The sequence below is a fragment of the Rhamphochromis longiceps genome, linkage group LG6 (genome assembly GCF_057381845.1).
Source record: "Rhamphochromis longiceps isolate RC_006_pf linkage group LG6, R_longiceps_female_GT1.1, whole genome shotgun sequence".
NCBI lineage: Eukaryota > Metazoa > Chordata > Actinopteri > Cichliformes > Cichlidae > Rhamphochromis > Rhamphochromis longiceps.
In genome coordinates, this window is record NC_140562.1 from 37,679,122 (window position 1) to 37,695,241 (window position 16,120).

Below are 16,120 nucleotides of genomic sequence, written 5' to 3' on the forward strand. Positions count from 1 at the left end.
AGCAGAATATCTGAAGACACACAATTAGTAGTGCGGTAACTCTAGCAATGTGGCCTCTAAAACCTAATTTGTCGTGTGTACTTTCTTCTGCAAAGAGTTGGAGTGAAGCCAGACTGGGAGGTGGATTGGGCAGATTGTGGTGGAAGGATGGCAGTTCAAAAGAGATTGTGAGGTGATGAAGGGCAAGAAGTGGAAACGTAAATGTAATTAATTAATTAGTATTACTAAAGTTAGACAAATAAGTTTAATAACACATTATTAATCATTACCAGTTACATTTTTAGTGGAGGATGAGGGAGTTTTAAATACTTCTTAATTCAACCAAATATAGAAATAATATTGTTATAAGCAATGCAGTTAAACTCAACCAGCCTTTTGTCCCCCTGAGAGTGGAGGCAGTTGAAAAATCCATCCATCGGGCCATTTTCTTCTGCTTGTGCAACTGGCCCAGAGCCTATCCCAGCTCAGAGCCACTGAGTAAGCCGTGGAAAACAGCTCATGATTATCATGCATTTTATTGAAAATGAGAAAAACACTGATATTGCAAGGTTGACATTTAAACCTAACATCAATACAAAAAAAGCTCATACAAAACATCCAAACAAAAAAATCTCCAAATGCTCAAACAAAAGGAAAGATAAAGTATGCCGAGCACAAAATGCAATTATTCATCTTTATTAAAGTTGTTTTGGCTAAAATGTTATTCAACAGTTCTGATCAGGATACATTCATATGTAAACATTGGTATGAGGCAAGACATTGGAAAACCTACCCAGTCATTACACTGTGGATCATTCAACAACAAAAAGCAGGACTTGGAGGTAGTCCCTGTCTATGCTGGTTCAAACACATTTAACTTGCAATCAGAAAGTAGTTTGATAAACCGTTCATCTCATCACGGTCAAAGACATAAACATGATAAAGGAGTAGCATTAGGGTGCATTACATCCTGGTCCCTCAGAGAATAATAGCAACATATATTGGCTTTGAAATGCAAAAACAAAAAGACGTCTACCTCCTTCTCGCCATCTTCCTTACATTGGACTCTCTAGTATCTAGGATTATAATGATTGTTTGAGCCAGGGCACTTGTGACAAAATGCATTTGGAAGAGGAAAATCCTATTCTGGGAGCTACATTTCAGTTCACAATTTTCATTAACACATCGGGTTTATCTTTGATAAACTGTCTTCAAATGACATCAGCACAGGAAAAGGGGCATGGATGTAAGTTTTAAACGTAACTACTTTATAATATAACACTGGTACATAACAATATAGGCACCCAGTTCTTTTCCCAAAAATAGGCACGGTGGCCGTTTCTCATGGAAAATCATTACTGAGGCTACCTTAGGCATTGCTATTGCAAACAGGACAAAAATATATAATTTGTAGGGGTGCAACAATACATCGTTATTGAACCGTTCGATACAGTGCTTTCGGTTTGGTACGCATATGTATCGAACAATACAAAATTTTTTATTTAATGTATCAACTTTTCTTCTGACGATGCTGTCTGTGTCGAGCGCTCAGTGGATCTGGGTTCGACTACTCCGCCTAGGCTGCACTGCTGAGTGCAGATCCACTGAGCGCAGCGCAAGCTAGCAAGACAGAAGCTAATCTCGTTGCAACATGGCAACTGCCTCAACGCTACCCGAAATTAAACCTCCCCCACCTTCATTCAGATCTGGCCTTTGAAACTATTTTGGTTTTCAAGTGAAGCATGACCCTGATGGTAAGTGCGTCATGGACAAAAGTAAAACAGTTTGTCGGATGTGCCACGCAATGCTCAATTGGTGGGAAGTAGTGTGTTAGCGCAGTTAGCTAGTTAATGTGTTGACGCCGTCAAGCCCCATGCATGGGGCGATATGCGGTAACTTGTTAATGAAGATTTGCCGCGTTATGGCGTTAATGTCATTTTAACGAGATTAACAGCACTAGTGGGAACACAACGAATATGACTGCACATTTACTCCGACATCATCCTAGTGCAAAGACAAGTGGAAGCAGACAAAAACAACAAGCACGCATGCTACAAACTTTACCAGAGTCATTTAGACAGCCGTTAGCACATGATTCTCCTTATGGGGACCTGATATGTTTAATATGCTGCTGAGAATATAGCCCAGAAGAAGCATATAGTATAGCTTTTATTTTGGAAAGAGCCATTTCTCTGTAATAAACTCTCTTTTCCAAAGATGAGTGATTTCTCGATCAGATAGATTTTTTTTATTATTATTTTGTTGTTTCAGCAACATTACATTTAAAAACTGTACTTTTGAGTTAAAATATATATTTATAATTTTAATAAATGATAAATTAAAAAGTCATGAAAATTTCTTTGTGTCGAAAAAATATTGAGTATCGAACCGAACCGAACCGTGAATTTTGTGTATCGTTGCACCCCTAATAATTTGATAAACAACTCTTAGGCAGGACAGAAGAACACTTTCAAACATGGCTCCTTGACACTATTGCACCTTTTCAGTTTGGGTTTCCATGTTGGCTCTAAGTCTGTCAAGCTTTTGTGTCACTTGCAAAGAATGCAAGGTAAAAGGTTGGTCTGCTTTTGCTCATTTCAAGCCAAAACAGTAGAATAATTAAAAGGGAATTTGGTAGGTTTAGGTTTAACATCACATCTGCCCTTTTTCTCAAATGTTTTCAAGGATAATGGGTAATGATAATGAGCTGCAACACAAAAACACAGATGGGTTACTGTATATGATGTCAAAGCTTCTTCGTTAGCCTAGCAGTTAATAGTGTAATACTGTCATATAATAGAGCTGTCATCTCAAGAGATTCCCTTTGACAGTGTTGGAATTTTAGAGTCCTAACATAATTTAGTTTGACTGACAGAGCAGAGAGACTTTTCCATATAAAAGGCATTGCTCTGGGTCCTCATCTTATCTCAGAAAAACTTCTAACCTCACACCAGGGTCTGCTCTGAGGGTGTCTGATATCTCCAATTGATTGCATTCTGGATTAATCCACCGTGGAATGTCAGTTGTAGGAATTAGAGCTCTGCTGTAGCCCTGGGTCTCGTTCTGACACTTCTGCATGGTTTGAAGATCCAACAGGTTCAGTGGACAGTAATTCAGGCCTGGAGGATGAAAGTGTGCGTGAAGAAGCTTCTGCTTCAGTTTGTAACACAGCTGCCCTCTGCTGAGCCCCTGGGCTGATCTTCTGGTCAGTCAGAGGACTGGTCAAGCCCAGGTTGGACAGGGCATCCAGAGTTCCATCTGGATCTACCATCATGTCAATTACTGTCAGTTTGGAGCAGAGAAAAACAGTCCCACTTAATACATCATAAGACTTCCCGTGGTGTAGACTGCAGTAACACTGCAGAATACAATACAACAATACAATATTTCACGCTTTTCTTCCAAAAACTAAAGAGAAGCATAGGTAGAGCCATACCCATCAGTTGTCTTTCCACCCTCTTCAAGTCTTGAATGATGGTTGAAATTTCCTGTTAAGAGAATGTGATAGAAAAATGAAAGCTGGTCTCAGGCCTGATTAAGTAAGTGAAGGCTCTTACAGCAAATAAATCAACTCGATTAATCTTTTCATTGCCTCAGGAAAAAGTTTGGAGCCGAGCCCTTTATACTCAGTAATGCTTTACGAGCCCTTTAACTTGTGTCGTGGACACACATATCTCTTTTCAGAGGTTCACATGAGGCCAGACAGTGTTACAGTCAGAATTTATGATCCTGTGCTGGAGAGAGGTAAAAGTGTGTAGAGGTGAAGTTGTAAGTCTTTTTTTTTCTCCAAACAGTCTAATCACATTTGGTGCCTAAATACTGAAATTTATTTGAAGTTAATCTAAAGGGTGTATGACATAGTTGATTTCATTCTCCAAACAGCTATAGCACTGTGAGCACTCACTATGATTGCTTAGAATAAGTAATCAGAAAATGGTAAGGAATGACTGGATTGAAAATAGTGTTCAATTAATTCAAGCCAAGAAAAGGCTAAAAGATTACTTCTATAAATGTGTACTTATGGAATATACTGTGACTGTGGACTTCTTTTTTAAAATTTGGTTGAATTAAACTGTGCCAAAATAACCCCAATAAGGAAAGATGAGTTTGCGGTTGGTTATCTATCGGCTCACATTCCAGAAGCTTCAATACATTAAATGTAGAGTCTCCATAAAATAAAGACAGAATCGGATCACAATCTTGTTACACACTGTATCTGTTTTTCTCCATTGCAATCCATCCTTTTAAAATATTTCACGGTGAACAAGCGCTGTACTGACTGATGGACCAAAATGCTACACTAATATTGTAATTTCTACACCAGTGCTGCCTATTTGGCTATAAATATCACAGTCCTGTCTGTTTCACAAGCCTTCAGCAGATTCATCACCTTGTTTGAGCTCTTGAGCAGTAAGGAGTCATGCTCTGCTTGCAGTTTGGTCTCAATCTCATCCCATTTTCGTTCTTTATCCTTGAAGAGGATCCTGCAAAGCCAGGTTGTTACAAAAATAGGATAAAAGTGAAATACATAAAACATGTTTAATATAGATTAAGTGACTGCTTAAATTATTTCATTCAGATGCCATCAGCACATTGTAGCATTGAAAAAAATCTGCCTTTGAATTGTCATTCTAATGAGAAAAATATGTAACTGGGTGGCGGAGTAAGCCTGTGTGATGTGTCATTCAAACTGTGTCACCTGCTATTTCCAACAAAAAACACAGACAAGAATCTGTACACACACAGACAATATTTGTATCATGCAATCCCTCTTTAGTGTGTGCATTGAATATATAAATAACCACAACAACACGTGAAAATCAATTTTTGTTTAGCGTGGTCAAACAATACTTGCCTGATTTTGCAGGTTGTTCTGTCAACAGATTGGCGTATCCTGGTTGACAGCTGAGTCACAGAAGCTAGCAGCAAATTGTCTGGGACCGCCTGAAAGACAGTAAAAAAATATCATCTGAATCTACCAGTTATAAATTACTGGCAAAAAGTGATTAATTTACACGGTAAAATGTAAACAACCTGTACTATTGCTACATTTAGTTAATTTAAGTACATCATTTTTTTCATTAGCTTTACCACTGCTTTTAGGTTTACATTGGCCTATTTTTTTATTAGTCCTTTATTTATCCAGGTAAAAAATCTCATTGAGATTAAAAATCTCATTTCCAAGAGAGACCTGGCATCATGGCAACAAAAGTCACATACCAATTAAGGGATGACTGTAACTAGCATGTATCGAGCTCCCTCTAGTGTCAAACAGTGGTACAGACTGACATGAACGTCTTGCTATTTTTGCTCTTAACATAACTCTAAACTTGCTGTGTTTGCTGCTCCACATACTTTCACTTTCTAATGCAGAGAAGCACATCAAATTCAAAATCTAGATTAGCAGTATGGTACATAGCAGGCCATATATTGAGGAGAACATTATATTTAAAATTGAAGCAAGGCCTTACATCATCTCTATTCCATGTCTGTCGCCGAATGGACCTGGAGCTCTGTCCGCTAGACCTACGAGATCGAAGCTCCACAGACTGCCCATTGGTTCCCAGAATGCTATTATGCTGTGTGGAGGAGCCGCCGAGGTCCAAACTGTCATCAAACACACGCTCCTCCAACTGAAACGGAAATAAAATATATTGAAAATTGATATTCTTTCCTCAGATCCAATTTTTTTGTCCATGTTATGTAATCAAACTTAAGAATTAAGAATCTGTATTCTATTAGCATTAGGATTGCTATAAATGTTATTGAATAAACTGAATCCTTATATTTTGTATGCTATAATTAGTTTAAGATGCAACAACTATACCAGAGCTCCAGGGTCGGTCGCTGCAGGGCTCACTGAGTCAATCTCCCCTGCCACATCATGAATCTCTCTGGCTAGCATGGCCAGGTCTTTTGCAAGATCTTGACTTATCCTGTGGAGCAAACATAAGTATGATGTTATTTTGTTGTGTTATTTTGTGATATTTATTTAAAACAAAATAACAGCTGTAAAATAAGATCCAATAAAAAGAACTGCAACCCTAAGCTAAAAAAAAAGAAGCAATAAAGAGGCACATGCCCTAAAGCAGGAAAAATGTGTTAGAATACTGCTATCTGACTCATTCATCCACTCATATACACAGGAGTACTTCTCACCTACGTACCTTGCTATTTCCTCGCTGTGTGCTGTCCAATCTCTCATATACTCATCCTGTTCCCTAGAGTGCTGCTTCACGGTAGCTAGGCCTGCAGGATTTGGGGTTGCTGGAGCTGAACCTCCAAGCTGGGCTACTCGAGTAGACGGGAATAGCCGTGTGTGCCCCTGCTTGGATATGTGACGATTTGAGCCATACTCATCCTCTGAGGTGGAAGCATACTCCACTGGTACACGGCGCCACCGAGTTCCAGCTGAGGAAAGAATGGCAGTGAAGCTTAGATGAAGCTTAAGATGCCAGATGAATTCTTCTTTAAGTAGATAATTGCAGGTAACTGTACAATCTTTTGGCAGTCGAAGCATAATTAGGAACATTTAAAAAAAATGTGTACACACTTACATGCAGGTGTGGCATGTGATGAGGTTCCTTTACTCTTGTCAGGTAGCTTGGAGGCACTGTTAGCTCTTGCTCTGGGTCCAGGCATTGAAGTCATATTGGACCCTCTCAATCCTTGCCTGATGCCATAATCACCTGCACCGCGGGCCCCCAGACCTCTACTCCTTGTCACAGTGGCCTCTGAGTCACTCTGGGCAGACGGGGAGCCCACTCTTGGCCTCCTTGGCTGTGCCAGAGCTTCTATTCTGGACATGCCTCTTTTTGCCATCCCTGTCTTGGATGTGGAACTAGCAGTGGAGGCCTCAGAGGCCACAGACATCCGGTCTAGGTCAGCAGGTTCAGTGTCTGAGGAATCCCCCAGCCGGGCTCGCCGCAACAGTGATGCCCTGGTAGGCCTGGGCTTGGGGACACTGGTGGCTTTACTGGCGGAAGCAGAGGCAGGAGCTTGACTGATCTTAGCCCGGCTAGACTTAGTGCTGGCTCCAACTGTTGTGCTCCCTGTCTGACCTCTAGCATGTGAGTTTTTGGAGTCTTTCGTGGAGGTGGGCTGTGAGTCTGATAAGAGAGAATTGGAGTTGACATCATCATCAGTGAGATCCAGGGAAGTCCAAGGACGGTTTGGCTGTGAAGGACCAGAAGTTCTATTCTTGACCCTCTTGTCCTGGGTCTCCCTACCACCAGCAGGACCCTTGCCAGATGAGCAAACTACAGTTTTTTCTTTCTGCTGTCCTGCTAGAGTTCGGCGTTTCTGGACTACTTTCCTTGCTCCATCAGCTTGGCTTACTGTACTTGTCGTGTCAACATCTGACTCTGGTGACATGGATCCTTCAATGGACTGACTTGGGGGATCGCCTTGGTCTGACACAGTGGTTTCTAGAAAGGCTGCTACAGCCTCTGAGTCTTTCTGCAGTGTGGCGCTGTCGATGCCAGGCTCTCTAGATTGAGTTTTGCCTGTGAGACCATCAATACGTGGTATGAGCTCTATAGGGACGTTGGAACTTGGTTTCTCCACAGTGAAGCTCTCCTGTCTCAATAGGGGTTTCCCACTACTTTCCCTGGCTTTCTCCTCTTCTTTTTTCCTCCTCCGTACTTCCTCCATTCTTTTTTCCCCGCTGGTCATGGGACGAGGTGGGAGCTTTGTCAACACACCTGACTGACTTGACCTCCCACCACCACTATCCTGCGACTTGGCTGGTGACGAACGACTAGGGCTGCCACTGTGACTGCCCACACCTCCTGTGCACTGGCCGGGTCGAGTCTTTCCTCTGCCCACCTTTTCCTCCTGGTTTTCTTTCTCCTGTAGCTCTGTGTCCTGTTTCTCCCCCATATCTGCACGTAGGCCTGAGCCTGGGGTCCTCCTTCCTAGGCTGAGATCCTCACCAGGCAGCTGGGGTAGGGTTCTCCTCTTGCGCTCTGTGTACCCAGTAGAGGCAAAGGAGGCTGAGTGGCTGGATTCACTTATATCAGCTGAAAAGAAAGAAAATATTTGATCAGAATGTGCATTAAACATACATATATACATATATAGTGGATTATATACTGGTAGAATCAGTGCACTGTTAGAGGTGTTTGCCAGATTTTTAATTTAATAGTTGGCTATAATAAAGATCCTTAATAGAAAGTCCCAATAAAAATTTGTTCAATTATTTTTGCAACTTGAAGCAACGAGAAGCTAAAACATAAAATTCAGATACAGTGGAACCCCGACTTACGAAATTAATTCGTTCCCGAGGGTCTTTCGTAAGTCAAAAATGTTCGTAAGTCAAAGCACCCATCGCGCCTTTTGAGTGAACGATAGGCTATAGGCTAATTGCTAACTGCAACAACAATACGTCGTTCAAGTGGAACAGCGAAGCGCAAGTACGAAAGCCAAGGGGGTTGTCATATGATACGGAAGGCATTGTGGGCATTCTGGGCTCAGCCAATCAGAGCCAGTGGATTTCGTTACACGGGTATTTTGCCGTAACACGGGCAGAAATATTGCCGTTACGTGCCTTCGTAACTTGAATTTTTTTGTTAAATGGGGTATTCGTAAGTTGGTGTTCCACTGTAGTTAGTCAGAAAGGTTATTTTCTTTAAAAAACAAAAAAGCTGCAATTTCAGACCTTTGACTGAAAGTGGCACACGTTAAGAAACTATTTTGTCTTCCACTTGTAAAATATTGCGATACTTCAATATTTTAACATGAAACCTCTGGCTTCACTGTGGTCACGTGACTCTATTGTGCCAAATGCAAATAATTACAGTCTGCTGTATGTTAGTGAAATAATCAGGAATAAATCTTCCTCTTGGATATGAAAAGTTGCTTGCCTAATGCCTATTTGGTGAAATGTGACCAGCAGCCTGGCAGCTATGTTAGCTAACCTGAAGTAGGCGTCATACTCTTTCTGACACATGCCATTTTAGCTTCTGTGCATTTAAGGAGACCACCTAAGCTAACTTTCTTCTGAGTGGCTGCTGTGTGCCTAAGATGGCCACTCTATTTGTTGTCCACAGTCTGAAGAGTAGAAACTACATACAGAGAGTGATAAGTTGTCATTGGTTGGCTATATTGCACAAACCAATTAAGAAGAAGGCCTGCAAGCATTCATATCCTTGACAAATTAATTTAACTTTTATCTCATCTGGATTACTCTTTGCATTGTAATTATCCACCACTGTAACAGTATACCATAGCTATTACAGAAAAATGACAAGCCTAATGTGACAGACTGCTGTATAACTGAATTATGAGTAAATTTGTGACACCTGTCTACTTATGCTGCTTTTACAACGTGTTTATCATTTAACCCCAGTGTGTGATTGGACCCTGTGGACTTTGTTTAGCAAACGTTTACATACTGAAGCATGAACAAAATGCTGAAATTAATTTAATAAATATTAAAGGAATCCTTTTTTGAGATTTAGTAAACCTAAACTTAATACCTCTGTCCTCCGTGACCAAGATGTGGCTTTCGCCTCCTGACCCTTCAGGGTCAGTCCTAATATGACTGGCAGCTAGAGTAGCCCACTGTGACACCCAGCGTGGACCACCCACCATCAACTCTTCAGACAAGACCTAAACAAGCAAACGTGGAAATAAAACAAAAACATGTCAATAACTGGAAACAGATGTTGCTTTAGTCAGTCAGAAGACAGCTTATTGAGTATAACTTAGAAGAACGCTGTTACACCTCTGTCTCCATGCGTCCGGGTTTTCCTCGGTCTCCAGTGCCAGACCTTTGGGAGGCGAGTCTTTCTCTCTGGTCAGCACTCCCCACCCTGGACCCAGACTCCTGGTCCACACCAAACACCTAACATATACACAAGTAAGAAAACATATTATGATCAGGAGATTAGATGATAAACTATAAAAAAGAGTTATAACTTTAACGTTTTTACCTTGTCAATCAGTTTCCTAGCCTCTTCTTCTTCATGATCTCCATTCTCCAGCTCGATGGTATAAGTCCCTCTATCACTATAATCATCTCCATGATGATAGCACTCGTCGCGCCCGCTCTGTTGATGGGGTGCTGAGCCACGTCTCCTCTCTGCTACTTTGGATGTTGAAGGTTTACGACGACGTGCAGGACTGTCTTCCTCTGCAAAGAGACCCTCTGGTACGTTTGCACGACCCTCTCTGATCTTCATCCCCGTGCTTCCCCAGAGTCCCCATGAGCGCTCTTCTAGCGCTGCAGCCCTGCGCTGTTCACCCAGTGCATTTTCTGAATCACTCTGAGTGCCATCCTCATGTTTACTTCCTGGATAGTGAGGTAATAGATCAAAATGTTGCATAAGAGTGATAAAGTAAGTATCGCGTGTAATACTGTACACTATACCAAACTCTATATCATATAAACACACCTTTAAGACTCCGCAGTTGTACAGGCACATCGCTTTTCACGCTTTCGCCATCATCCTCTGCAACCGTTTCTTTTAGAGCCAATGGTAACTCATTCTGAGCAAGCCAGTCAGCAACTTTGACTTCTGCTGCGACCATGGCTGTCTGAAGAGGACTCAGCTCCTCCCCAACAGCCCTTTTAGGGCGTGGCCTGGTCTCTGGTCCTACCTTCGCAACCCTGTCTTTGACAGTCACTTTACCTGAGGCCCCAGGATCAAACTCAATGGTGAAGGAGGCGTGGCCATGGGCAGGCTCTGCTGCAGCAGAAGCACCACCCTCTTGTTCTCTTGAGATGGATTCACTGCTGACTTTACTTCCTGAGGGATCCTTTGCATCCTTTGTTGGGATCTCGAAGTAGCTAGGCTCCTGATTAGAGGCTGTTTGCAGGGTACACTTTGGGATCTCCTCACTTTTCTTAGATTCTGGCACAATTAATACAAAGATATTTGTCTGGCACCATAAAGTTTACAGAATATTTGTAATATTTCCAAAAAAGTAAACTGATAATGAGCAATAATTGTTGGTACCTGCTTCAACTTTTTCTCGTTTCCGGTCTGAACTCTTGTCCTCTGACTTTCCTGGATGCTGGTCTTCAGTGTCTCCATCTCCCCACCAGGCAGGCTGGCCATACAGGGGGGTGCCCCTGTGCAGCACTGTGACATCCCCTGCCAAAACAGTACATTTCTTTATATATAGGAATGCACATATGTATTAATTGAGGCTTAGAGACCCTAAATAGGCTTCAGGTAAAGGTCATTGTAATGCAACATCCCCAATATTACTGCATATAATTTGCCATCTATATTTAGGCCCTTGATTCAGTTAAATTCTATTTATATAGTGTCAAATCACAACAGTTTCCCAAGGTGCTTTTTATTGTAAGGTAACAACCCTGCAACCCTCTGTGATCATTGACTTTAGTTGTTTTTCATGGTCTTTCAGGCCTTGGGGTGTTGCTGGGTGGACCACTGCATTCCTTTGTTTTCAGAATGCACCAGATTGTTTATTTTGACACCGTAAGATTTTGTGTCTACATCTCTTTGGATCATACTAAGAGTTCCCGAAAATGGATACCAAATGCAAGTTCAACATTTGGAATTAGCTGTCTTTTATCTGTCTAATTTGTCATTAAATAATAACAGAAAAGACTTCATCTGAACCTGTGAAAACAGGGAAATATATTTCACACATCTTGACTGTCTGATTTTGAATCCTCTGTGGCATTATACAGAAGCTAAATTACCAAACGTCTGCCACTGTCCTAGAGTACGGCTGCTATAGTTTGTAGTCCTAAAATCTATTTAAGAACTACCTCTAAAAATTCTTTCATTATCAGTTTATGTATCTGGGAATATTTTATCGATTCAAGGTATTAGATTTACTATATTATATGTGTCCAGTGTCCTTTAACTTTCAATGCTCAGACTTACCTGTTGCCTTGTCCTCTGACCTGTTGGCCTCACTTGGCTTGGCAGTGGCTCCCTCACACACCTGTGCAGCTGCTGCCTCAGGTGGTTTGACTTGAGATTTGGATGATTCTGCCTCTGGGAGTTTCTTCTGGTTCAACTGAAGTTGGCTGCTAAACTTTTCATGCTGACAAATTAGACAACAGAAACAAGGGGAATTAGCCAAAGACAAAGGTTACACAATACTGTCAAAATAATTACGATGTATATCTTGTCTAGATTTTTTCTTGCTTTTTAATCTTCCAGATAGCAGTATGGCATACTGATCGTATGCCATACTGTTTGCATATATTTTGAATGATAATGTGCTATGTTCCTCTAGCTCATGAATAAGAAATCTGCATTATTTTTTTTTCTGCAGCTACCTGGGCAGTTTTTGTTGATGAAACAGCAAATTCATCAATCTTGAAAAGTCATTTTGCCCACTTCAGCAGAACTCTTTGATCTATTCTCTACAATATTGCTCCTAACTGATGAAAAAGTACAAGATCTTTGCACCTATCCTGTTTCAAACACAACTATTTACACCGTCTTCAAACATATGAATATTGTTCTTCTGTGTAGCGTGTCATCTAACCTTGAGGGCCTCCTCAGGAATATGCATCTCTCCTCGAACCACAGTAAACAGGTTGGTATGTGAGACAAGTTAAGGTAAAAGATGACGAGCCCTTTGCAGGGATGAGAAACCTGCACTGATAGCCTTATCTATTATGCAGTAGGCAGAGTGCAATGAGAATTCACAGGCTATTCAAGAACCGATAAAGTTACAGTGCACCCCATGTTCACTGACCTTGTACTGTGTGCTACTGGGTTTGACAGATAACACAAGAATACATTCAAAGGATATCATATCCAAACCTCAATTTGTCATCAATTTTCAGCGTGACATAGATTTGCTCCTGTATTCTGACATCGTTGACAAATGTCTGGGAACAAACAAAGAAACAATGTGGTTATGAACAACATATGAGGACTTTGTACAAAAGTGAGATTATTTAGAGTCTCCTGAAATCTCAGTACTGCTTGCATAACAATGATGCTGTCCATAACACACAAACCAACTGCCAATTTTGTACCAGACCTTTAGTCACAATCCTAACCAGATCTAACACAAAAAAGCTTATTTCATGTTGAATTTAAGCAGGGAAACATCTGTACACACATAAAAATGTTTGTACTCTGCCACTTTTTTCATCCATCTGTCTTAAAGCTCTTACCCAAATTAGGATCATGGGTGTGACCCTGAACATAGACAAACACACACACACCCACGGTCAATTTAGAATCACTAATTAGGATAAAATTTATGTCTTTGGGTTATGGGAAGAAACCAGAGCACTTGGAGGAAACCCACAGATTCACAGGAAGCACAAGAAGAACATGCAAGCTCCACAAAGAAAGGCCCCAGCCGACTAAGAGGTTTGAACCAGGAGCAGTGAAGTGACAGCGCTAGCCGCTGCACCATCAAGCTGCCTGTCATAAGCTATGTATAATATTTGCACTACCAAAAATGACGTCTTTCAGTTTATTTAGGGTTGGAAAATAATTTAAATCCAAAGAAAAAACCAAATTATGTTAGAACAGGTTCACGACTACTTTTGTAAGCAGTAAATTGCTGAAGCAGTTAAGGGGCACTCTGGCAATTTAGTACTCAAAGTAATGCATTTCCTTGAATACTGAGGGCTTAAGAGAAACTAATAAAAATTTGTAAAAACGGAAGCAGTAGAAGATGAGAAAGCCACGGCCCGAAAAAGAATAAATAAGAATAAATAAGGTATACTTTCAGGGAAATGTTTGATATTTAATTTTGGGACACACTGATGTAGATTTTATTGCATTAAAAAACATTAGGCAGGGGTTGCTTTAAGACACATACACATAAATTAAAAAAAATTCACTCACCCCATTTAAGCTGCCCAGGTCCTTAACTTTGTGTTCATCCGTATTTGGCTCATAGTTGATGACAGCATGCTGTTTGTCCACACTACGGGACTAAACCATACAAGATCCAGTCAATCACTATAATCCTCACTAATCTCAGTGCTTCAGATAAAAATCCAGTCAGAGTAAGAATGACAGCTCAGATCATATGTCGGGTGGATTCACAGTACAGTACCTGCAGCATAAGCTCACAGTCATCCCTCCCTACAAAGATCATCTCTCGGGGGAGACGATGGCGTGTCCCCCCACCGCTCACCAGGAACCAGGAAGTCAGACTCATCTCTGCCTGACAAGTTCACATGTGCCCCTTAATGCATCCTGCTGAAAACAAGAACAGTGTTAGACTGCAGTTTATAGCTATAAATCTATTAATGAGACCATTAAATATTTATCCTTCGATCAATGAAAAAATATACTCTTACACTGTAAACAGGAGTGGGTGAGGCATGCTGTTTCATATAATTACATAAAGCAAAAATTATTTCAGCATTTGTGCGTGTGCTTGTGTGTCATATGCACAGTAGCTATTTCGGTTATCACCCGAGGACATTGGCAAGCTTATCAGTCCATGTAGTGCAGCTAACAACAAGAAATTTAAAAAAAATGTAAGTTCCAAAAATAAAGAGACAGCTTACAGTATTTCAGGCATTCTTCTAAACTCCCAAAGTGAGTCGCTCAGCAGGATTGTCCTGTCATCAGCTTCACAACGCACTCCACTGAAAAAGGAGGAAGAATAGTTAGATACTGTGCAAAAAGAGAGTGCATGTGAGGGTGACAGGGAGATGGGGCTTAGAAAGAAAGAGATAATAAAACATGTAATATGACAGCTAATTCAATCAGATCCAGAAACTCTGAGCCAAACAGAAGACAGGCATATACACCGACCACAGGAAGTCAAGGAAACAGAGAAAATACAGACGTAAATAGAATATCCACTTCTCTGCTCCCCATGATTCTCTCATATGATTTCCAGGCAGTTGTCAGGATTCCCATGCACACAAAACAGCACAACAGCGCTTTTCACTGACACAAACACCCCGTCCCCTCTCTGCATTATTAGTAGGCAGGCCTGCTGACTCATGCTCCGAGAGAGTCATAGGTGAATTAGTAAGATTTAATTACGCACACGTTGTCATATGTGAGGCTCCTTTTTGTACGTCAGCTCAAGCCCAATGGGACAGCCCCCAACCTCCCAATAGAGAACTACGTGGTCCATCCTTTCAGTAGGCTGGCTCCTAGTGGCCCAGATTTTCTCTTTAGACGCTTGATCACACACACGGCTTCACCCACTCTGATATGAATCTCCTCTGCAAATGACCACACATCAACTGAGGCTGCAAGCGGCAGCAGCTGATGAGTTAGAGTCGGCCAATGACTGAGCCTGAAAATTAGCTCGGTTAGGCCATGTCTCAGTCCAGCGTTCATCGTGGAGCCATTTAAGAATGATAGCAAAGACCAGCTAATAATAAGCAAAAAGTATCATCTAATTTCATCCCAATATCGCGCAGATTGTAGGATAAACACAAGACTGGCCACAATGAGTCTAACATTTATTAGCGACATGTCATCTGAAGCGTGCATTAATCTGTCACGTTCAGTACATCCCTTTACGCACACCTTTTAAGCCAAACACAGGCTAATTTAGACAGATATCTGTTATCACGTGCTTTAAAGCCAACCAAATCATGTTTAGGATGCTTCCTGCTGATATCCCACGATCGACCATTATGGGCGACGTATAGGTCTGTCGCACAAACAGCGAAGCTCATTTCACTGTCTTCATCCTTATATCAGAGGAAGCAACCAAAGGCATCAGCGCAGGCCTGTTAGGGAAATAAAACAATGGCAAAATGTCTCTCACCAGGTGCTCTATGGGCAAACAGCATCCGATGAGTAGAAGGTTATGAACAGCGATGCTGCTGCTGCTCCTGCAACCCCTCTGCCCAGCCTAGGTCCTTCAACACTGCTGTGTCTTGGCCTCAAGGTGGCGCAATGCGCTCATGTAGGAAAAGATGAGGTTATGTAATATAGACAGCGAACCATGAGTGGCCCATATTAGGTGGATGATGGATCATTTATTTTGGGCAGTGACTCGATAATTAAATTGAGTTGGCATATAAATTACAGTCGTAAGACTGGAAACGCTGAAAGTATAATAATAGGAAATTAAATGCATGCATTGTATATAAATGATACGATTTGATTATATTTGCATTGAAACTTTTTAAAATTACAATGTAGCTGCTATGTTAGTATTTCAATGTTTTAGATTAAGCGCTAGAGTGAGTAATCTACTGGTT

General features: G+C 41.2%; 1 protein-coding gene across 1 annotated transcript; it reads right to left on the reverse strand.

Moving 5' to 3' along the window:
* Positions 1 to 589: 589 nt before the first annotated feature.
* On the reverse strand, positions 590 to 15,767 carry cep170ab (centrosomal protein 170Ab). The gene is made up of 20 exons (XM_085410597.1): positions 15,682 to 15,767; positions 14,456 to 14,536; positions 13,996 to 14,138; positions 13,782 to 13,871; positions 12,727 to 12,805; positions 12,457 to 12,515; positions 11,844 to 12,006; positions 10,941 to 11,078; positions 10,377 to 10,835; positions 9,915 to 10,273; positions 9,707 to 9,826; positions 9,459 to 9,591; positions 6,537 to 8,000; positions 6,147 to 6,390; positions 5,807 to 5,915; positions 5,451 to 5,612; positions 4,835 to 4,923; positions 4,370 to 4,463; positions 3,416 to 3,467; positions 590 to 3,261 (listed from the first exon to the last, which is right to left on the reverse strand). The coding sequence occupies exons 3-20, from the start codon at positions 14,098 to 14,100 to the stop codon at positions 2,999 to 3,001; spliced, it is 4,182 nt and encodes a 1,393-aa protein (XP_085266723.1). The 5' UTR covers positions 14,101 to 14,138; positions 14,456 to 14,536; positions 15,682 to 15,767; the 3' UTR covers positions 590 to 2,998.
* Positions 15,768 to 16,120: the final 353 nt, after the last annotated feature.

Coding starts and splice junctions, on each gene's coding strand:
- cep170ab (XM_085410597.1), bottom strand. CDS start 14,100: ATGAGTCTGACTTCCTGGTTCCTGGTGAGCGGTGGGGGGACACGCCAT. Junction 5,613..5,806: donor CGACCGACCCTGGAGCTCTG/GTATAGTTGTTG, acceptor TTTCCGTTTCAG/TTGGAGGAGCGTGTGTTTGA. Junction 4,924..5,450: donor AGACATGGAATAGAGATGAT/GTAAGGCCTTGC, acceptor ACTGTCTTTCAG/GCGGTCCCAGACAATTTGCT.